This window comes from Gobio gobio (genome assembly GCF_949357685.1).
Source record: "Gobio gobio genome assembly, chromosome: 19".
Classification (NCBI taxonomy): domain Eukaryota; kingdom Metazoa; phylum Chordata; class Actinopteri; order Cypriniformes; family Gobionidae; genus Gobio; species Gobio gobio.
In genome coordinates this window covers 26,593,431-26,612,541 of record NC_137112.1, presented here as the reverse complement: position 1 = coordinate 26,612,541, position 19,111 = coordinate 26,593,431, and the positions used below count along the sequence as shown (strand labels likewise).

General features: G+C 37.5%; 1 protein-coding gene across 1 annotated transcript in view; it reads right to left on the bottom strand.

Moving 5' to 3' along the window:
• naaladl2 (N-acetylated alpha-linked acidic dipeptidase like 2) overlaps positions 1–19,111 on the bottom strand; it is a 431,375-nt gene that overhangs the window by 282,452 nt on the left and 129,812 nt on the right. Inside the window, exon 2 of the mRNA XM_079845128.1 lies at positions 18,247–18,745. Coding sequence (XP_079701254.1) covers positions 18,247–18,745 — 499 coding nt within the window. The remainder of the gene's footprint in view (positions 1–18,246; positions 18,746–19,111) is intronic.

The window sequence follows — 19,111 nt, the reverse complement described above, 5'->3', positions numbered from 1 at the left end:
TATCTATAATCAGCCTAATTTACATACAAAGGATTTAAATACTCATAGCAAATAGTTATGAGTAGATATCACCTGGTTACGCTGGATTGCAGTGAAAAAAGACAGTATTTTGCGAAGAATTAAACCTCCAATGTACTTCAAGCAAAATCAAACTGGTGTGATTAGAGGAAAAAAAACGTGCAGCACATATTTACATTTTCATCTAAACGCAGCTCCCAATGCACTCCAAAAAATGCTGGATTTCAGAGTGAAATATGGACAAACCCAACCGTTGGATTAACAAACTAATAAAAAAAATGTGGGTCGAAACAACCCAGCATTTTTTAGCGAGTAGTGTGGGCGGCGTTGGGATGTTCGCTAACAGTATACCACTGAAAAGGTATTTCAAACTTATTTTTACCCCTATAAGAGAAGAACAAAAAAGACCTTTGTAGTGGGGCCTTTAACAGACACAAAAGGGAGGCAACTGTTTAGTGAATTTGCCCCTCAGACTTTGCTCATTTACATTTATGTAGCATGATAATGAAGCAGTAGCACTGTGTCAGGGTCATTGTGGGTGCAGAACTTGTGGAGGCCAGCATGAATTATGGGACATTTGCCTGCATGTGGCATCCATTTGGAGCCTGTGTGTCACCTTCCTCCTTAATAACTCCCACGACCTGGAGAGAGTCACTTTGGTAATCCTCTGATAAATCAGTGTTAAATGTCATGATCCTTACAAGCAGAGGGTGGTTGAGAGTGTCTGTGACTTCCGATGGCCCACAATGCGCTATTATTCCTCCTCACACACTCCAGATATGTCACAAAAATTAACTTTTTGGGGGGGGCTAAAAACGCTTTGGTTCAGGCTTCACACTGAGGCTCATTCGCAATGCTGCTCCAGAGATAACATTTTTAAAAAGTTCATTACTTAAAATAGCTGTTCCCCTGCCAGGCTGCCAGCCATCAAGATATGAAGGAAATCAACTGCACTGTTGTGCCAGAGATGTGAGGAAATGTGAGAGGGTGGGCTTATTATCTAATTTAATAAGTGCAGAAAGTCGCAAACCAATCATTTCTGTTTTCTCAGGTTATTTGTGTATGACTGAAAAAAGATTTTGATTCTTTCAAAGCAATTTTACAAATTGGTTCAAATGCTCCATCCCTCACAAAAATGACTTCTCCTATTAACAAAGCATATTCAGTCATGTTGTTTCTGCCCATCAAATATTCTTTTTTTGATTAGTGGTAAAAATGAAAAAGCTTTTTGTTGCTGTGTTTAACAGTCCCCTGAACTCACACCATCAACACTGTCTCAGCCCACTATAAAAGCTTGTTTCCGCCACAGAATAAAAGGTAACTGCGACTTTTTATCTCGTAATTCTGACTTTTTTTCTATGAATTGTATGATGTAAACAAGCAATTGTGAGTTATAAATAGGGTTGGGTACCGGCACCGCTACCTATATAAACGGTATGTAACCAGACCGAATCAGAAAGCAGATTTCAGTGCCTCATTTTGGTGCCACTTAAATTCAAACTTTCACATTTTGGCTGGCAGCGAACCACAGACAAACGCATTCAGCGCTTGTCACATATCACAACTATTCAGTGTTTTCAACCACATAATGTTTATTTTAGGTTTCAGAGATTTAAATGATGTCTGTGGAAGCGGCAATAACAATCCTTTCAGTTACAATTTGACCACGTGTCTTATATATATTTATATCAGATACATATTATATAGTTAACTGTATAGTTTACTCTATTTTTTTCCCAGATGACCGGTCACTTACTTTCATGCATTTTGTGAGACGTGGATAAAGTTACGTGATGTAAATCACGTAAAATTGCGGGATATAAATTTGCAATTGTGAGAAATAAAGCCAGAAGTGCAAGATATAAACTCACAGTTCTGACTCTCAGATTTACGTTTATATCTCACAATTCTGACTTTATAACATGCAATTGAGCGGGAAAAAAGTCAGAATTGTGAGTTTATATCTTGCACTTCTGGCTTTATTTCTCACAATTGCAAATTTATATCCCGCAATTCTGACTTTATAACTCACAATTGCAACATTATATCTCACAATTCAGACTTCTTTACAGAGTTTACATCTCTGAATTGTGACATATAAACTCGTAATTGTGAGAAAAAAAGTCAGAATTGTGAGATAAAAAGCCGCAAAATTGTTTTATTCCATGGCGAGACAAACTTCTATAGCCCACAGTTTATCTGATCTATAATGGAAAAAAAGAAAATAAATATTTACTGAAAAATTCTCACTTCTGGTTGGCTGGTTTCACACAACTTCTATGAGTAAAGCAAATTTGAGTAGTATTTTTACTTTTCGAATAATTATCGCAGAACGAGTACGGAAATATTTGACTAGTCATGCACACCTCTTGTTTATTTATTGTGTTAAGAAGAATACATTTTCCCATTTAAACCAGGATTCAGGATTTCTGTGCGAATAATCCGACATAATCAAACAGAACATTTCTGATGGAAAGAATCAGGGTGTCTATACACATTTACTACACATATTTTCAGCTATTTTACCCTCAAACGGGTAAAAATAGCTGAAAATATGTGTAGTAAATGTGGCCACCAGGGCCACCATTTCAATTAATTTCTCCCTGATCCCCAACCGCTGAAAATATACCTAGAAGCAAGAAAGATATATGCTTAATTTGCACTAATATTAGGACATCAGACTTCAGCTTCAGTTCTCAGCCTTGTAAGTAAGTAGAGACTGAGGCATAATTTTTACTTCTGGATAATGATTTCATGCAATTTGTGCATCTAATTCCTTTCATGAGAGTATCATATTTAACCTAAATGTGTAGATTGGAAAGGATTTTGTTCACGTCAATCACACAGTAAAAGAGTGTGTAGGCACAGTGTGTGGGTGCTGTGCACATACTTATGTCAAGTCTTTTATTGTTTATACTGTAAATCCCAATATGTGTGTGACAAGGTTTATAGATCAGGCCTGTGTATTCTGTGTTAAATGTAGGGATTAAATTATGAAGAACGACAGATACACATAAGCATCAATGTCAGATGGTCTCTTACTGTCTAAGTGGGAAGTTCTTGGTTAGAATGAGCTGCAATAAGATCCTATGAAATAATCAAGTTTGAGTCTTGGTCCTGGAACAACATTTCAACCCTTAACCCAACCTTGAAATAAAAATGTTTGATAGGAACGTTGTTCCAGGACCAACAAGTATACCTACTTTGGTAAATAAATCTCTGCGCCCAGTCTAATGAATACCGGGAATAAATAAAAGGATAGTTCACCCAAAAATTTTATTTTGTCATGACATACTCACCTTCAAGTTGTTCCAAATCTGTATGAGTTTCTTTCTTCTTTTGAACACAAAAGAATATATTTTGAACAATTTTAGGTTTAACCAAACAGTTGACAGAATCCATTGACTTCCATAGTATTTTTTTTCACCTACTATGGAAGTCAATGGGTGTCGTCAACTGTTTGATTTCCAACATTCTTTAAAATATCTTCTTTTGTGTTCAACAGAAGAAAGACACTCATACAGGTTTAGAAAAACATGAGTGTGAGTTAATGAAGACAGAATGATAACTATCCCTTTAAGAGGTTTAAAAGAGGCAGAAAGCACCCAGGAGGTCATGTTCATGACCAAGACAAGAGAGTGTTGTAGACCACTGTTATTTCACAGCTGACTACACTTATGAAAGGATCAAACCTGCTAGGTGAAAACGAGCGAAAGCCACAACTATGAAGCATAATTCAGCTGTCCATTTGAGTTTAACTCCACCTTTAACACGCAGAGACCAACATCCTATTTTCCCGGGAAGTGACAATGGGAAGAGGTTACAGTGCTACTTATTAGATGGCTGTTGTAGCGCACAGTTATTAATATTGATTTCCTCCTCAGGGAATATCAATTTTGTCCTGCCGCTGCATACATATCGTAATGATGGGACTTAGCCTTCAGAGAAAGGCCTGTTGCAGAGTCAGCAAACTGCAAGGAAAACAAAGACATACTCTTATGTAAACAAGATAATGTTGCAGCACAATCATCCAGCCTGAAACACATACACAACGCTTGTGACAAATCCACACCGACTATATCTGCGTGTTCCCTTATTGCATTTCCTCTTTACACGCAATCATTCGCAACAGCAAACATGCAATTATTGATACTTCTGTCACACAATAATAGCATTGTTCTGTCTCGAGAATGGGACATGTTGACACCCAATTGTATCATTATTCAATTCCCATGGTGTTTTCCGACAGAAGTAATGCAGGCAGCAGCAATTCTTAAAGTTGGCTGCAATATTCCCAAGACGGTGTGCAGCGCTATTTATTCAAAAGCATTCAATCATAATGTCATGGGTGTTATAGTATGCGTTATTTCTTGAGGTTTCCAGTGTTAGAATGAGAGGTATTCCATATTTTCCTTACAGATGAGGGCAGTTTATCTCACTTTATGAAAGTTATTTTGAGGGGAAAATGTTATCATATGGAGGAAAGGTGATAACTGCTCTGTGGAGGCTGGAGGTTATGATTAGTTGTGGTATTTTTCATTATTATTTGTATTTATTTTTTGACACTTGTGGCTATACGTGTATCTGTGTGTATTATATATTAAGTGATGATAAAGTGAGATAAAACCTTTTTTATCACAATTACAAAAAAGGCACATGGGTAGTACCAAAAGCCAGGTTTTGATTTGATGAGTTCGCACAAACATTTCATTTAATTTTCTTAATAATCCGCTTAAACTAGGCATTATCTGTGCTAAAATTGTGCTGCAGCATGAATATTCCAGTTGTTGTTTATTGCAAAACATTAACATTACCAAACTTAATAACATGCTAGAATTGTCATGATTGAAATAATTGTAACAAAATACTTCTTATTTTAATATTTTTAATATTAGTATATTTAATATTAGTTTAGAGTCACATTGAATAGGTCAAAAATACTGGGAATGTGTCCTATGAAAACTAAAATGGAAAGAGATTTTATTTATTTATGTATTTATTTATTTAAAAGCCCTAGCCCTAGCGATCATAAATGGGCATGCATCCATAAATCGAGGTCAAGTGCACTTTCACAATTTATAGAACAGCTGGTAAGAATGGAGTTCAGCACATACTTTGCATGTGCGTTTGTGCCATTAAATTATTTGCATATTAATTTTGTGAATCAAGTGCTAAGACAGAAATAAACTATGCTATGAGCAAGTACAATTATTTTAATTACTGGTACAAGAAATAATAAAGAATAGACTACCATTCAAATGTTTTTGGAAAAAGTTGTATTTCTTATTTTCATTTCAATATTCTAATCTGATAGTGAAGCTGAATTTTCAGCATCATTACTCCAGTCTTCAGTGTCACATGATTCTAATATGCTGATTTGCTGCACAATAAACATTTCTTATCAGTACCAATGCTGAAAACAGTTGTGCTGCTTAATATTTTTGTGAAAATACTGAAACCGTGAAACAGTGTTTTTCCCCCCAGGATTCTTTGATTGAATAAAAAGTTCAAAACTAAATGCTGTAACATTATAAATGTATTTACTGTTTGAGTAGTTTAATGTGTCTTTGTTGAATAAAACTATTAAAGTATTCATTTATTTAAAAAATACTGAATGGCAGTGTATATCAGAAATATACATTCCCTTTTAAAGCAATACACCTTAGTAAGGTTATCAGTTGTTGGTTTAGCTCACAATCATAATTTCTCAAAGTTTCTGTATAAATTTGATCAAGATGCGAAACATCCTTTTAACATGCCCTCAACCGTAGTTTTTATGAGTGTCTATTCCACGTTTTAGAGTGACATAATGATTTCTAAAAGCAGCCCTTTGTTCTGTTTTATCAGTGACTGGCACCCCACCAGCAATGCTAATATGACTTAAGTTGCATTGATTAATGAATGATTGCATATATAAATTCAATTTGGCTGAGACCCAAAACAGATTCTATTCTCTAGTGCCTGTATTAGTTTTTCCACTGTCCTCCAACAAGAGTAAAATGTGCTAACTCCTTCATAGAAGCCTGCAGTACAAAAAAGTTCAAGGGCCAGTGATTAAAATATGTTGGGAAAAATGGACTGGATAAATTACTTTCTTTTATATATTACTAAAGTCATTACACAAATGGAGAAAAAAATAAATACCCCCTACCAGTCCATCTGTGTCATGTATAATGTATGTTTATTTACTACAAATGCAGCAGAATGTAACAACAAACAAGTCTTTGAGCCTTTCACAATACTCACACTTACTGTCTAGGCCACTTGAGAGTGGACAGGAAGTATGTGTGCAAGACTGTCCCAGTCGGGGGGAAAAATGCACACAGCTCAGTGCCCTTAACACACTATATCCACACTATTGCTAATAACACTTTAGAGCAATATTTGAGGCTAAGCACATCCCATCATTCATCATTTTCAAGATACCATGTGCCACAAAATTGCAAAACGTCTAGGAAAACTTTCCAGTGTGAGTTAAAATAATTTGATTTTAAATACAGTTTGGTATTAAAACTTGAAGTGCCACACATTTTATTTGTATAGAAATGAGTGTATGTAATTTGTAAAATGTTTGCAACAGCTTTTTATCTACTGTTGTCTGAGATCAACTTATAACGTTCGCGTGGTTTTTACATTCAAAAACATCATAATGATTAAGTAATAGGTTATTTTCTGCCTTGGTTTTGAGGCTCTCTGAAAAAACAATTGATTTTGATGGGCGTGCCACACTGAAGACTTAGAAGTAAACGCCCACGGCTAGGATTGGATAAGATTTGCATATTTAATGAGCTTCAGATCCCCTGTCAGTGACAGCGGCACTGACAACCGGAATGAATCACCCAGCCCACAGCCAGGGCTCGCAAAATGTCTTTATCAAACAAACACAATGATTCATCTCTCATCTACCCCTGATTGATTGGAATGTTATTTCTGCATCATTTCGCTCGATCATCATTGAATATAACCGCAAACTGTACACAGACACACACACACACACACACACACACGCTGGCAGTCCAAGTCTGATCCCGAATGAACCAATGACACCTTCTCCAGCCTGTGACAGCGTGCTAAGGTATGTAATCAATAGATATCAAACGATCTGTAACAATGCAATACTAACACATATAAAAACATATTTTACTCACATAAGTGTGTTGCACCGTTCCTGTCGAATCCAATATAGAAGGCACAGCATTGTGTTTTAATCTCAATATGTCCTTTATCTTGTTTACAATCGATTCTGCATCGATTAGTCGGCTCCACGAGTTGGTGGGCGGGCTTGAGGCGGTACATCTGCGTCCTACTAAATCAATGGTCGACATATTCTTAGATCTCTCGTTTTCTGGGCCTGGTGTCTATAGAAGTTTTTCTTTGACTAACAAGGACGTTTTCAGCTCTGAAACTTGCAGGATATTCTTATATCACAATGAACTTTTATATACCAAAGGCTCAAAGGAAAGTTGATTTCTCAATTCATCACCCCTTTAAATTATGTCACTTGTTACATAGGGATACTTAATCAAAAATAGGGACTACTGAATCGACAACAGGGACTACTGAATCGACATTAGGGACTACATAATCGACAATAGGACTACTGAGAGACTACTAAATCGACAATAGGACTACTGAATAGATAATAGGACTACTGAATCGACAATAGGGACTACTGAATCGACAATAGGACTACTGAGGGAATACTAAATTGAAGATAGGGACTACTGAATCGACAACAGGGGCTACTGAATCAACAATAGGACTACTGAATCGACATTAGGGACTATTGAATCGACAATAGGACTACTGAGAGACTAATAAATCGCAAATAGGACTACTGAATCGACTACAGGGACTACTGAATCGACAATAGGACTACTGAATCGACAAAAGGGACTTCTGAATCGACAACAGGGACTACTGAATCGACAATAGGACTACTGAATCGACAAAAGGGACTACTGAATCGACAAAAGGGACTACTGAATCGACATTAGGGACTATTGAATCGACAATAGGACTACTGAGAGACTAATAAATCGACAATAGGACTACTGAATCAACAATAGGACTACTGAATCGACAACAGGGACTACTGAATCGACAATAGGGACTACTGAATCGACAAAAGGGACTACTGAACCGACAACAGGGACTTCTGAATCGACAACAGGGACTACTGAATCGACAATAGGGACTACTGAATCGACAACAGGGACTACTGAACCCGACAACAGGGACTACTGAATCGACAACAGGGACTACTGAATCGACAACAGGGACTACTGAATCGAAAATAGGACTAATTAATCAACAATAGGACTACTGATTTATTTGTATAGAAATGAGTGTATGTAATTTGTAAAATGTTTGCAACATTTCACTTTATTAGAAGCACAATTAAATTGTGTCACTTAGGGACTACTGAATCGACAATAGGACTACTGAATCGACAACAGGACTACTGAATCGACAATAGGGACTACTGAATCGACAATAGGGACTACTGAATCATCTGAATCATCAATAGGAACTACTGAATCAACAATAGGGACTACTGAATCGACAATAGGGACTACTGAATCATCTGAATCGTAAATAGGAACTACTGAATCAACAATAGGAACTACTGAATCAACAATAGGGACTACTGAATCGACAATAGGGACTACTGAATCAACAATATAACTACTTGGGGACTAGTGAATTGAAAATAGAGACTACTGTGTTCTTTATGTCCACATTTAACATTTCGGCCAAATACAGTCATGTAAGCAGTCAATTGCAAAGACTGCAAGTGTGGATATTGGGATAGGCCCAGCATCTCTACCTACAATGCTCTGCCTAATTACTGTGCTTTTACCCCTAATGACTGGGTTTGGGATTAAAATGATGAATCTGACCTAAAATGAGGGCTGCATCACTGTTTTCACAGCGACTCAGCTGGACTCCCTCTATGGCGCGCTCCTAAATCTAACCTACCTCTAGGACCCTAGATCTAAGCAGTCCTGGATAGGAATGTGTATCCAGAGCCTGGCTCTATCAATTACGTCCAGTAATTAAGAGTGTGTGTCAACAGGAGATAAAGAGTACCATTAGAGAGACCCGAACAGTAGGAAACACACTTCTTCATGGGATTTTAGGCTAATCTCGTTTTACTGGAACTGTTCTTCCCCCGCACTCACCTTTGATGTGTAAATTAGGCCAGAATCGAAGAAATAAACACGGTCACAAGCCAAAAGAAAATGGAGGCTTTGGCAGAGCATATTTTTGGGAAAAACAAATGGCATGAGTACAGATTTTTTGCTTCATCATGATTGAATGTTACTTAAAAGGGATGATTTTCAGCACCAGCACAATGGCTGTAGCAGTTAGAGTGTCTTCCAGTGGCACATCCAGGAAATGTTTTATGGGGCAGCCAGATGGGGACAATAATAAAAAATCATAGGGTGGCACATCAAAAAGACTTGGCTGAATCTTAGGATATGGAACTGCAGGCTGAAGTTCTGACAAATGTACATCAAAAATATATGCATGTAGTCTTATACATTCCCACTTTACACATAATCATTATGCAGCATCAAACATGTAATTATTCATACTTTTGTCACACAGTAATATAATTGTTCTATCTTGAGAATGAAATATGTCGACACGCAATTGACCAATCGGTAAGCCCCTCCCCTCGAACGCAGATCAACCAATAGCAGTTGAGTCTCAGTTGCACTGGGACTGGAACTTCAACATCTTTAGGTGTCAGCGCCATAGAGAAACATTGGAAAATCTGAAGCTCTCATCGGTTTGATGGTGTTCATGCTACAAAAATGTTAAAATGTCGTGCCTGAGGTACTGTAACACTGATTCCAGGTATCCTGAGAGGATTTTCTGTTTGTCATACTCTCGTTAAGTTACGATTAAAGTCCCTGCTAACATACAAACCGTAATAACTAACTGTTCTCACGTCATGTAACACTGTAGGTCAAAAACACGAAGGTCTACATTTCAGTGCCTCTCCATATTAAACTGGTTATATGTAAATTGATTTAATTTTAGATATGTTTTGCTCTACATTATCTGTCCTATTTTGATGGATATTATAGTCTAGGGGTAGTGAAAGGGAGAGCTCGCACGCATTTTATCTGAGTTGTTTTGCAGATACAAAGTTTACCAGTTATTAACTGCACCCTCGAAAAGGCATACGCTCTGTTTATGTTTGTTTGCTGCTAGTTGTATGAGTGTTTTTGTATAATTTGCTGTGTATGTTAATGGTAATGCAACGGAGAGAGATAGTTTGTGAATGAGACGTTAATGCAGTAGCGCACTTCTTATGCTTGTTCAGCTCTTACGATGATTTTTTTGGAGTGAAAAAGGACATAATAAACTTGATAAACCATCAGTAAAGTTTGGCCATCATTCGGACGGGATATACGCTACATTCTGTGTCCAAAAACATCTTGGGATAAGGTTTTTACACTGACAGCTGTCATAGGCCTTTATCACAGAGGAATTGAATACCGGAAGTGCGCGTCGAAGCAGTGTGCTGATTCTTCCGGTTACGCATGTTTTCAATGTGCTGTGAACACCTAGCTGAACAAACGACAATTAAAATAAGCATCTGGAGGATGATTTAAAAATCCGGACATTTTCCGAGACAGGAGAAGAGATAAACTGATCATTACTGTGTACAGGATTTTTCAAACTCTGTTGAACTTGTAGTTTTTTAATCCGACATAAGCCGAGGGTCGTAAACATACGTGATTATTTCACCACACGGTGTCAGTGCACGTCTAAATAGTGTCCGCGATTAAGTGTGTGTGAGACCCAAGCCTGTAGTGCTTCAGTCAGAAATTGAAGCTTTCGCGCCTCGATCGCCCCCCGGTGGCCGGTCCCAGTATAGCTCCTAAACCCCGCCTCTCCATGTATTAGAATGGGCGCGAGACACACTAAACAATTTAATTACACTTCAAATAATTGTTTCCTAAAGATGGTTTCTGTCATTTTAGGCAGTTTTTATTACAATAATTTCATTTCAAGTGTTCGTTTTTTAAATAAGTTTAGTTTTAGTGAGTTATTTGATGCTATAAAAACGAGGGGTGTGACGTCATGATTGACAGCTGAGATTGACGGGTTCTCTGAATGAACTTGTCACTGAGGCACTAACGGACTTTTTTCTGGATTTTTGGTTGGAGATTGGAGCTTTAGCTTTAATTTCTACACTTTCATAACTGTTTATTTCACACCAACATAATGAATTGTTCTGCATCTGCGAGAGTGTGGGCGGGCTTTTGATAATCGCGCCTCTACTTCCTGTTCTCTACTGCGCAACTCCGGTCCCGAGATCGCTACTGCGCAGACTCGGTCCCAAGATGTCAGCGCCGTGAGCGGGCCTATGAAAGCTTCAGCTTCAACTATGGTCAGCGGAAGTCAATGAAGTCGCGTCGTCCATATTTTTTTACGGTCTATGGTGAGACCTGACGAATAAGATCTGAATGAACATTTTGATTTGTATTAATATTTTAGTCATTGTTCTGTCACTTTTCAGTGACAATCATTTCACTGTAGCCTACAGTATATGTAATTCACACATTTATGCCAAAATTCAGTCACGCTGTTAACGTATTACTGTTTAAGATTAATTAAATGCTTAACATTGTTTACTTTCTTTAAGCCAGTTACCGCGCATTCATTCATCTATTTATTACATGAAAATGAACCATGGTTTTTATTACAAATAAAATAAAACATGGTTATTGTAGTTTATCATGGTATTTGTAGTAAAACTAATACAAATGGTAGTCAATCCACGTAAAAACCAACATGGTTAACGTTACTACATTCTTACTATAATAAAACCATGGTTAACTTTCGTAAGGGTGTTTATCAGTCAAATTAATTTAAAAATGTAGCAACAGGTATGAAATATGATTAGTAAGAGAAACACTTTTAATGAGAAGACAATCACTGGACTGCGGCAGGTTAGAAATGTATTTATTATTCAGAATGCACATTTGGATGGGAACATTTCAGCAGGCTGACGATATGAGACGTAAACATCCGCAGTTTGGGAATGCATAGGCCTACAACACACAAACATACAACTTCATCCCACCATATCAGTCTCACCCATGCTCTCCTCTATTCTTTTAGTGTCAGGAAATGGTCAAATCTGAGGTAAGGATGTCATTATTTAGTATTAGAGCACGGGATCGCTGCAGTTACACCCGCGTTTTGATTGAGTCGCGATGGGACCGGAAGTAGAAGTGCACTGCTTCACTTACCGGAAATAGGAAGTGTGATAAAGGCCTATTGTAAGATATAGCAACTCTGTTTGTTTGCCCGAGTTAGCAACAGTAACTAAGGGGGTGAGGCTTACCGATTGGTCAATTATAGGTGTTGTTAATTTCCAACAGAATTTATACAAATTTATCGCATATACAGTAATAATCAGTTTAATTGCCTGACAATTGATAAACTACAATATACTATTAACAAAGTCCCATTAAGACATTTCACTTGGTGGCCATCTTTGAAATGCTTCTCGAGCATGCAAATGATGCTCCTATCTCTCTGAATGGAGAAACATCAAATTCTCCAAAACTGTTCACCAAGCTTACGATTAAATTTCATATTTGAAATCAGCCTGGACAAAGCTAATGCGCATCCGTAATCCTAAACGCGCGTCTCAGAACACTGCCTGTTTCTATAACAACTGGAGCTTCTAGCGGCAGTTGCAGCGACGTGATAGCTTTGGTGATCAATGATTGGCCCTTTCATTTAGAAGGCCATACTTATTCACCATATTGGGCGTTGCACTTTCTCCCATTCATAAGTAATCTGAGTGCACCGCATTCCTGTTTAAATTCTTTGCAATTAATATAATATTGTAAGTTAGAGTTACATATCTATACAGATGCTGGTTGAATTGCTCAGATTTTTTTTCTAATGAACTAAATAAAATGCACATATCAGGCATAACATTATGACCTGATATTGTGTTGCCAAAACAGCCCTGACCCGTCGAGGCATGGACTCCACTAGACCCCTGGAAGTGTGCTGTGGTATCTGGCACCAAGATGTTAGCATCAGATCCTTTAAGTCCTGTAAGCTGCTAGGTGGGGCCTCCATGGATTGGACTTGTTTGTTCAGCACATCCCACAGATGCTCGACTGGATTGAGATCTGGGGAATTTGGAGGCCAAGTCAACACCTCAAACTCATTGTGCTCCTCAAACCATTCCTGAACCATTTTGCTTTTTGGCAGGGTGCATTATCCTGCTGAAAGAGGCCACAGCAGATCATTGCCCAAAGCATCACACTGACTCAGTCGGCTTGCTTTCTTCCCATATTGCATCCTGGTGCCATGTGTTCCCCAGCTAAGCGGCGTACACACACACGGCCATACATGTGATGTAAAAGAAAACGGGTAACACTTTACAATAAGGTTGTATTAGTTAACATTAATTAATGCATTAGTTAACATGAACTAACCATGAACAACACCTCTGTTCAGCATTAATTCATCTTTGTTAACGTTAGTTCATAAAAATCCAGCTGTTCGTGGTTTGTTCATGTTAGTTCACAGTGCAAGATTGTGTTAATGTTAATGTTAGCAAGATTTTAATAATGCATTAGTAAATGTTGAAATTAACATTAACAAAGATAAATAAATGGTTAATAAGTGCAGTTCATTATTAGTTCATGTTAACTAATGTAGTTAACTAATGTTAACTAATGAACCTTATTGTAAAGTGTTACCAGAAAACGTAATTCATCAGACCAGGTCAACTTCTTCCATTGCCCCGTGGTCCAGTTCTGATGCTCACGTGCCCACTGTTGGTGCTTTTTGGACAGGGGTCAGCATGGGTACCCTGACTGGTCTGCGGCTATGCAGCCCCTATGCACACTGCGATGCACTGTGTATTCTGACACCTGTCTATCAGAACTAGCATTAACTTGAACAATTTGAGCTACAGTAGCTTGTCTGTTTGATCGGACTACACGGGCCAATCTTCGCTCCCCACGTGCATTAATGAGCCATGACCCTGTCACCGGGTCACCACTGCTCCTTCCTTGGAACACTTTTGATAGATACTGACCACTGCAGACCGGGAACACCCCACAAGAGCTGCAGTTTTGGAGATGCTCTGACCCAGTCGTCTAGCCATTACAATTTGGCCCGTGTCAAACTCGCTCAAATCCTTACACTTGCCCATTTTTCCTGCTTCTAACACATCAACTTTGAGGAAAAAAAATGTTTGAGGACACTTTCTGCCTAATAAAGTGTTATTCACTTCACCTGTCAGTGGTCATTATGTTACGCCTGATCGGTGTATATATTCATACTTAAAAAAATAAAAACAAATATATTTAATATGAAAATATTTTGTTTTGTATTTTTAAATATATAATAAACTACTATACTATAATATATGGATTATTTACATGGATGGATGGATAATAATAGATTTAATAGTTGTCAACTCATTATCAGGTATGGACAATGGTACACTTTCCATATACATCTAATGCTGGCGCACAAAAATGTCATAAATGAATGTTTTTGTCTTGTGATTTTCATTTCAGACATGGTTATCGAGAATCTACACAGACAGTGGTTGACGTGTCCTGATTTTTTTTCCCAATGAGCTTATTAGAATGTGTATTGAAGCAGTTAGCAAAGGTCTTCAAAAGCTTTCCCAGGGCTCCACCCAAGCATTTCAGACAGGCTGAAGAGAGCCCTCAGCTTAACATGAGTGACAAAAAGATTTACAGTGAGATTTGGAGTTTAATTCAACTAGCGATCCCATCTTCTTTAATCTCTGCAGTGCACAGAGCTTCATCCTATAAAGCAACCATTTTCCACAGTCAATTGAAACAATTTCTGCTTCATCTAAATAGTAAATAATTAAATTATCCTCACACATATTCTTATTTCCTCAAGCTGCAGTGTGAATATTAAGAGGCTGCATGAATGTGGGGTAAATAAAGCCATCAAAATGTTTAGACTTCTCGCTTTTGCAGCCTCGCCGCATTGTAATATCGCCTGCTCTTCCCTGCTCGAAAAAGGATCTGAGATGAGCTGTTGGCGCTGCAGTCTGAAATATAAATGTGACAAAATAAATTATAAATTGACACTACCGCAAAGTCTGTTTCAGGAGTCAGGCGGTTTTGGTTCAGAGGAAACCGAGTTATCTTTTTTGACACGAATATACATGCTCGCCATGATCCGTGCTCCAAAAACAATGTGTTATCGCTTGAGGTTTGTCTGCATTTAATTTTAACATCAGTACCTGCTTGCGACTTTAGTCTGCCTGTCAGAGACTACACAGCTGGGCTCAGAGTGAACAAGGCAGCTCTGTCACTAGTGGGAATAAGCTGTGCACAACTTTGGCTGTAGGACTGCTTTTTCAAAGATGAAGGTCCCAAAGAACCTGTCCCAGGAAACACTGTCCTTGCATCTGCTTCCTCAGTATGGTTCACTTCTCCTCACTGGCTGCAACGCCCTTGAAGTTTCTGTCTGATTCCTCACCTCACCCTCTAAATGTCTATTAAAATATCGTGATCCCCCTTGTAGAAATGTATAGTATTCAGCTCAGTGACATACCTTCACTTATCAGCCAATAATGTGTGAGGATTGTATGTATGGTGTGAGTATTTATACATAATCCACATGAAGATCTAATCTCACAATCATCGAGTACGTCTGGGATTACATGAAGAAACAGAAAAAAACTGAGACAGACTAAATCCAGAAGAACTGTGGAAACGTCTCCAAGACACTTGAAGAAAACGACCTGTGGAGCATACCGGTTGTTGTGCATACAAAAATCTTATTGGATTATTAAAATGAATGGCAAAATGAATGTTTGGATATGTAAACTGATATTTCCTACTGAAACACTACAGCAAAATATAAAAATAACTGACTTAAATCCATTTTTTTTGGTTGTAAATAGTAACGTGCCTAAGACTTTTGCGCACACACGGGATAATCCACGGCTAATGGTGCATTAAATGAATATAATAAAAAACTTAAAATAATAAATGTAGTATTTTGTGAAAAACAATAATTATGACCAATAATTGTCTGTGATGATGATTTTGATTTAAATTAGTCTTAATTAGTATTAATTAATTAATTTATTTTTACAATTATTGCAGGTCTACTTTTTGCTTCAGATTAATGATGATGATTAAAGGGGAAAAAAAGAAAGATTTGTCCTGTGAAGCAAGTATACTGTATCCTCTGTTAGACATTAGTAGGCAAAATAAATAAACTAGATGTGTTTTATAAGTTTAATTTCACCACAGCGCATATAGGCAAAGAAACCCCATATATTCATATATTCATATCTTTGAAATGCCTCTCGGGCATGCAAGTGCAGCTCCTATCTCTTTCAATGGGGAAACATCACATTCTCCAAAAACTGTTCGCCACGCTTACGATTAAATTTCAAATTTGAAAATCACCAATGAAGTGTGACCACAACTGTCTCATAAATTGTTTCTAAACGTCTGAATCATGATAAAAAAAATGCATTTTTCAGCCTGGGACAAAGCAAACGCGCATGGGCAATCCTAAGCACGTGTCCCAGAACAAAGGTTGTTTCTATATCAACCGGAGCTTCTAATGGCAGCTACAGTGATGTGATGACTTTACTTATCAACAATTGGCTCGGTTTCATTTATAAGGTGGGGCTCATTCACCATATTGGGCATTGCACTTTCTCCCATTCATAAGTAATCGGATGGTAACTTATGATCGGATAAGTAAAACGTATTCCTATGTATAAAGACTTTGCAATTAATATAATATTCGAACAAAAAATTAAATATAAAATAAAAAATATAATAAAAAAAAAATTCACCTCAGAGGTTAGAGGTTAAATAGTAATGTGCCTAAGACTTAAATACACAGGATAATCCATTGCTAGTGGTGCATTAAAGGAATATATAAAAAAAAAACTAAAATGTTGAATGTAATATTTTGTGAAAAACACTAATTATTAGTGCTGGGCAAATTAACGCGTTAATGCAGGCGATTCATTTTTTCATTTTAACTCATTAAAAATATTTAACGCAATTAACGCAGCATACGTTTTTATATCCATTTTTGCCCAGCGTTACATTATATGATCATGCTCTTATTCATTTAAATGCTTTTAAACAATCTAAACGCGACAAGACAAAAGAGAACGCGCTGTATGTCAATGTCCTGTCTGTGTGGGTGCGTCTCAGTCGGCTCCCTAGTTCAGTAGTCAGGGCACTGATCAGGGAGTCGGCCTCATTCATGTACACGATATACTGATTCACCACCTAAAAAGCTCTGGAGCTAATCGAGGCACACCCCGACACACACACGCGCCAGTCACGTGCATACATCGAGTTCTCTTTCGCTCTTGAACAAAAAATAACAATACAGAGAATTTTGCCAAAATGCCAGTTTTGTAGAGTATTCTCATATTTAATTTATTTTCAATTCAATTAAAAGTTGTTCTTTTTTAAAGCCTAATAAATGTTGAAATTGGTAGCTTTCAGTTATACTGTAATGTAACGTCATGAATGTTTCATAGAGACATTAGTATCAGTAATACTGGCCTTCTTTTATAAAATGATGCCATTACAACAAATATTAAAAATATGCTGTCTTTAAATTGTTTCTACATTAATTTGGTGAATAATTATTACAATATCAAAAATTCCAATGTTTTTTAATCATGATTAATTACAGAAACATTTTGATTAATTAGTTAATTTGTTTTAATCGATTCACAGCACTACTAATTATATACAATTAGTCTTAATTAGTATTTATTGTTTTTTTTTTTACAATTATTGCTGGTCTACTTTTTGCTTCAGATTAATGATGATGGTTAAAGAAAAGGAAAAAAAGAATTGTCCTGTTAAACAAGTATACTGTATGCTCTGGATGAATAAACAAGATGTGCTTTATAGAAGTTTAATTTCACCACAGGCAAAGAAACACCCTCATATATTCATATATTATAATGTTGACATAATGGAAAATCTGTTGTCAACAGCGTCCGCTGAGTACAAACCATTAGAGCAGACATTTTTATGGTGCAAAACCTTTCCTATGTTCCTTCTGCTAAACTTTGCTTTACTTATTTATTACTGTAAAAAACCCACAGTATTTTTCCATTTTCCTTCTGAAAAAAAAACAAAAAAACTGTGAGTGTGCAATAGATGGAACGGACGAAACATTTACCTCTGCAGTGCTTGTATCTTCTCTGCTGTGATTCCCTGAACAATCTTCTCCAGCACGTCTGTGTCTGCACTTGGCTCTACCTTCACTTGCTCCCTGCTGAAGGCATATCGTCCAATGAGCAGCCCCAGAGCAAACACACCCACCCCTGATAGCAGGTACTTGGCCAGGCAGGTCCCATTCCATCTCTGGCCCTTGGGTACCGCTCGGCTGAAACGAGAAACGTAATTAGGGTCCTCCTGGAGACGCTCAAAACGTCCGTGAGGGGAGACGGAGGGTTGAATTGGTTCCAGGTCTGGGTCCATGCCTCCGCCAGAAGAGCTGCTCACAGGTTGATGCTCCACACACTCCAGCTGGAAGCGGTCCAGGCCCGGTTCCTCCAGCTCCTTCTCCATGTCCCATTCCAGTTCCAGGGAAGCTGTGTGAAGCTCCTCACTCTCCAGATCCCGCACACGGAGAGAACCGTGGCCAGCACGCACTTTCCTATACGCCATGTCTATTACTGTAGAGACATAAGAAACACACACAGATATAAATCTAAATCTAATGAATCAATGTCAGTTTATTTTTGAAATTCTATTTCTGTGTAGACACATTAAATTAATCAAATTGATAATCGATAATAAAAATAATTGGCAATGATTTTGATTATTGGTTAATCACATCTGTTCACTATGCATTTAAAACATCCAGTCAAGTCACTTTGCAACAATGAAAAAAAAAAAAACGTCTATGGTCCAAACGCTTTAGGAAAATAGTGGAAACAACAAGTTGTCCTAAAAATACGTCATATTAAGTGATTCAAACAAAAGCTCATAGTTTAATGTGGCTTGCTCTGTCATGGGCTTTGACGAATGCGTTTTTATGC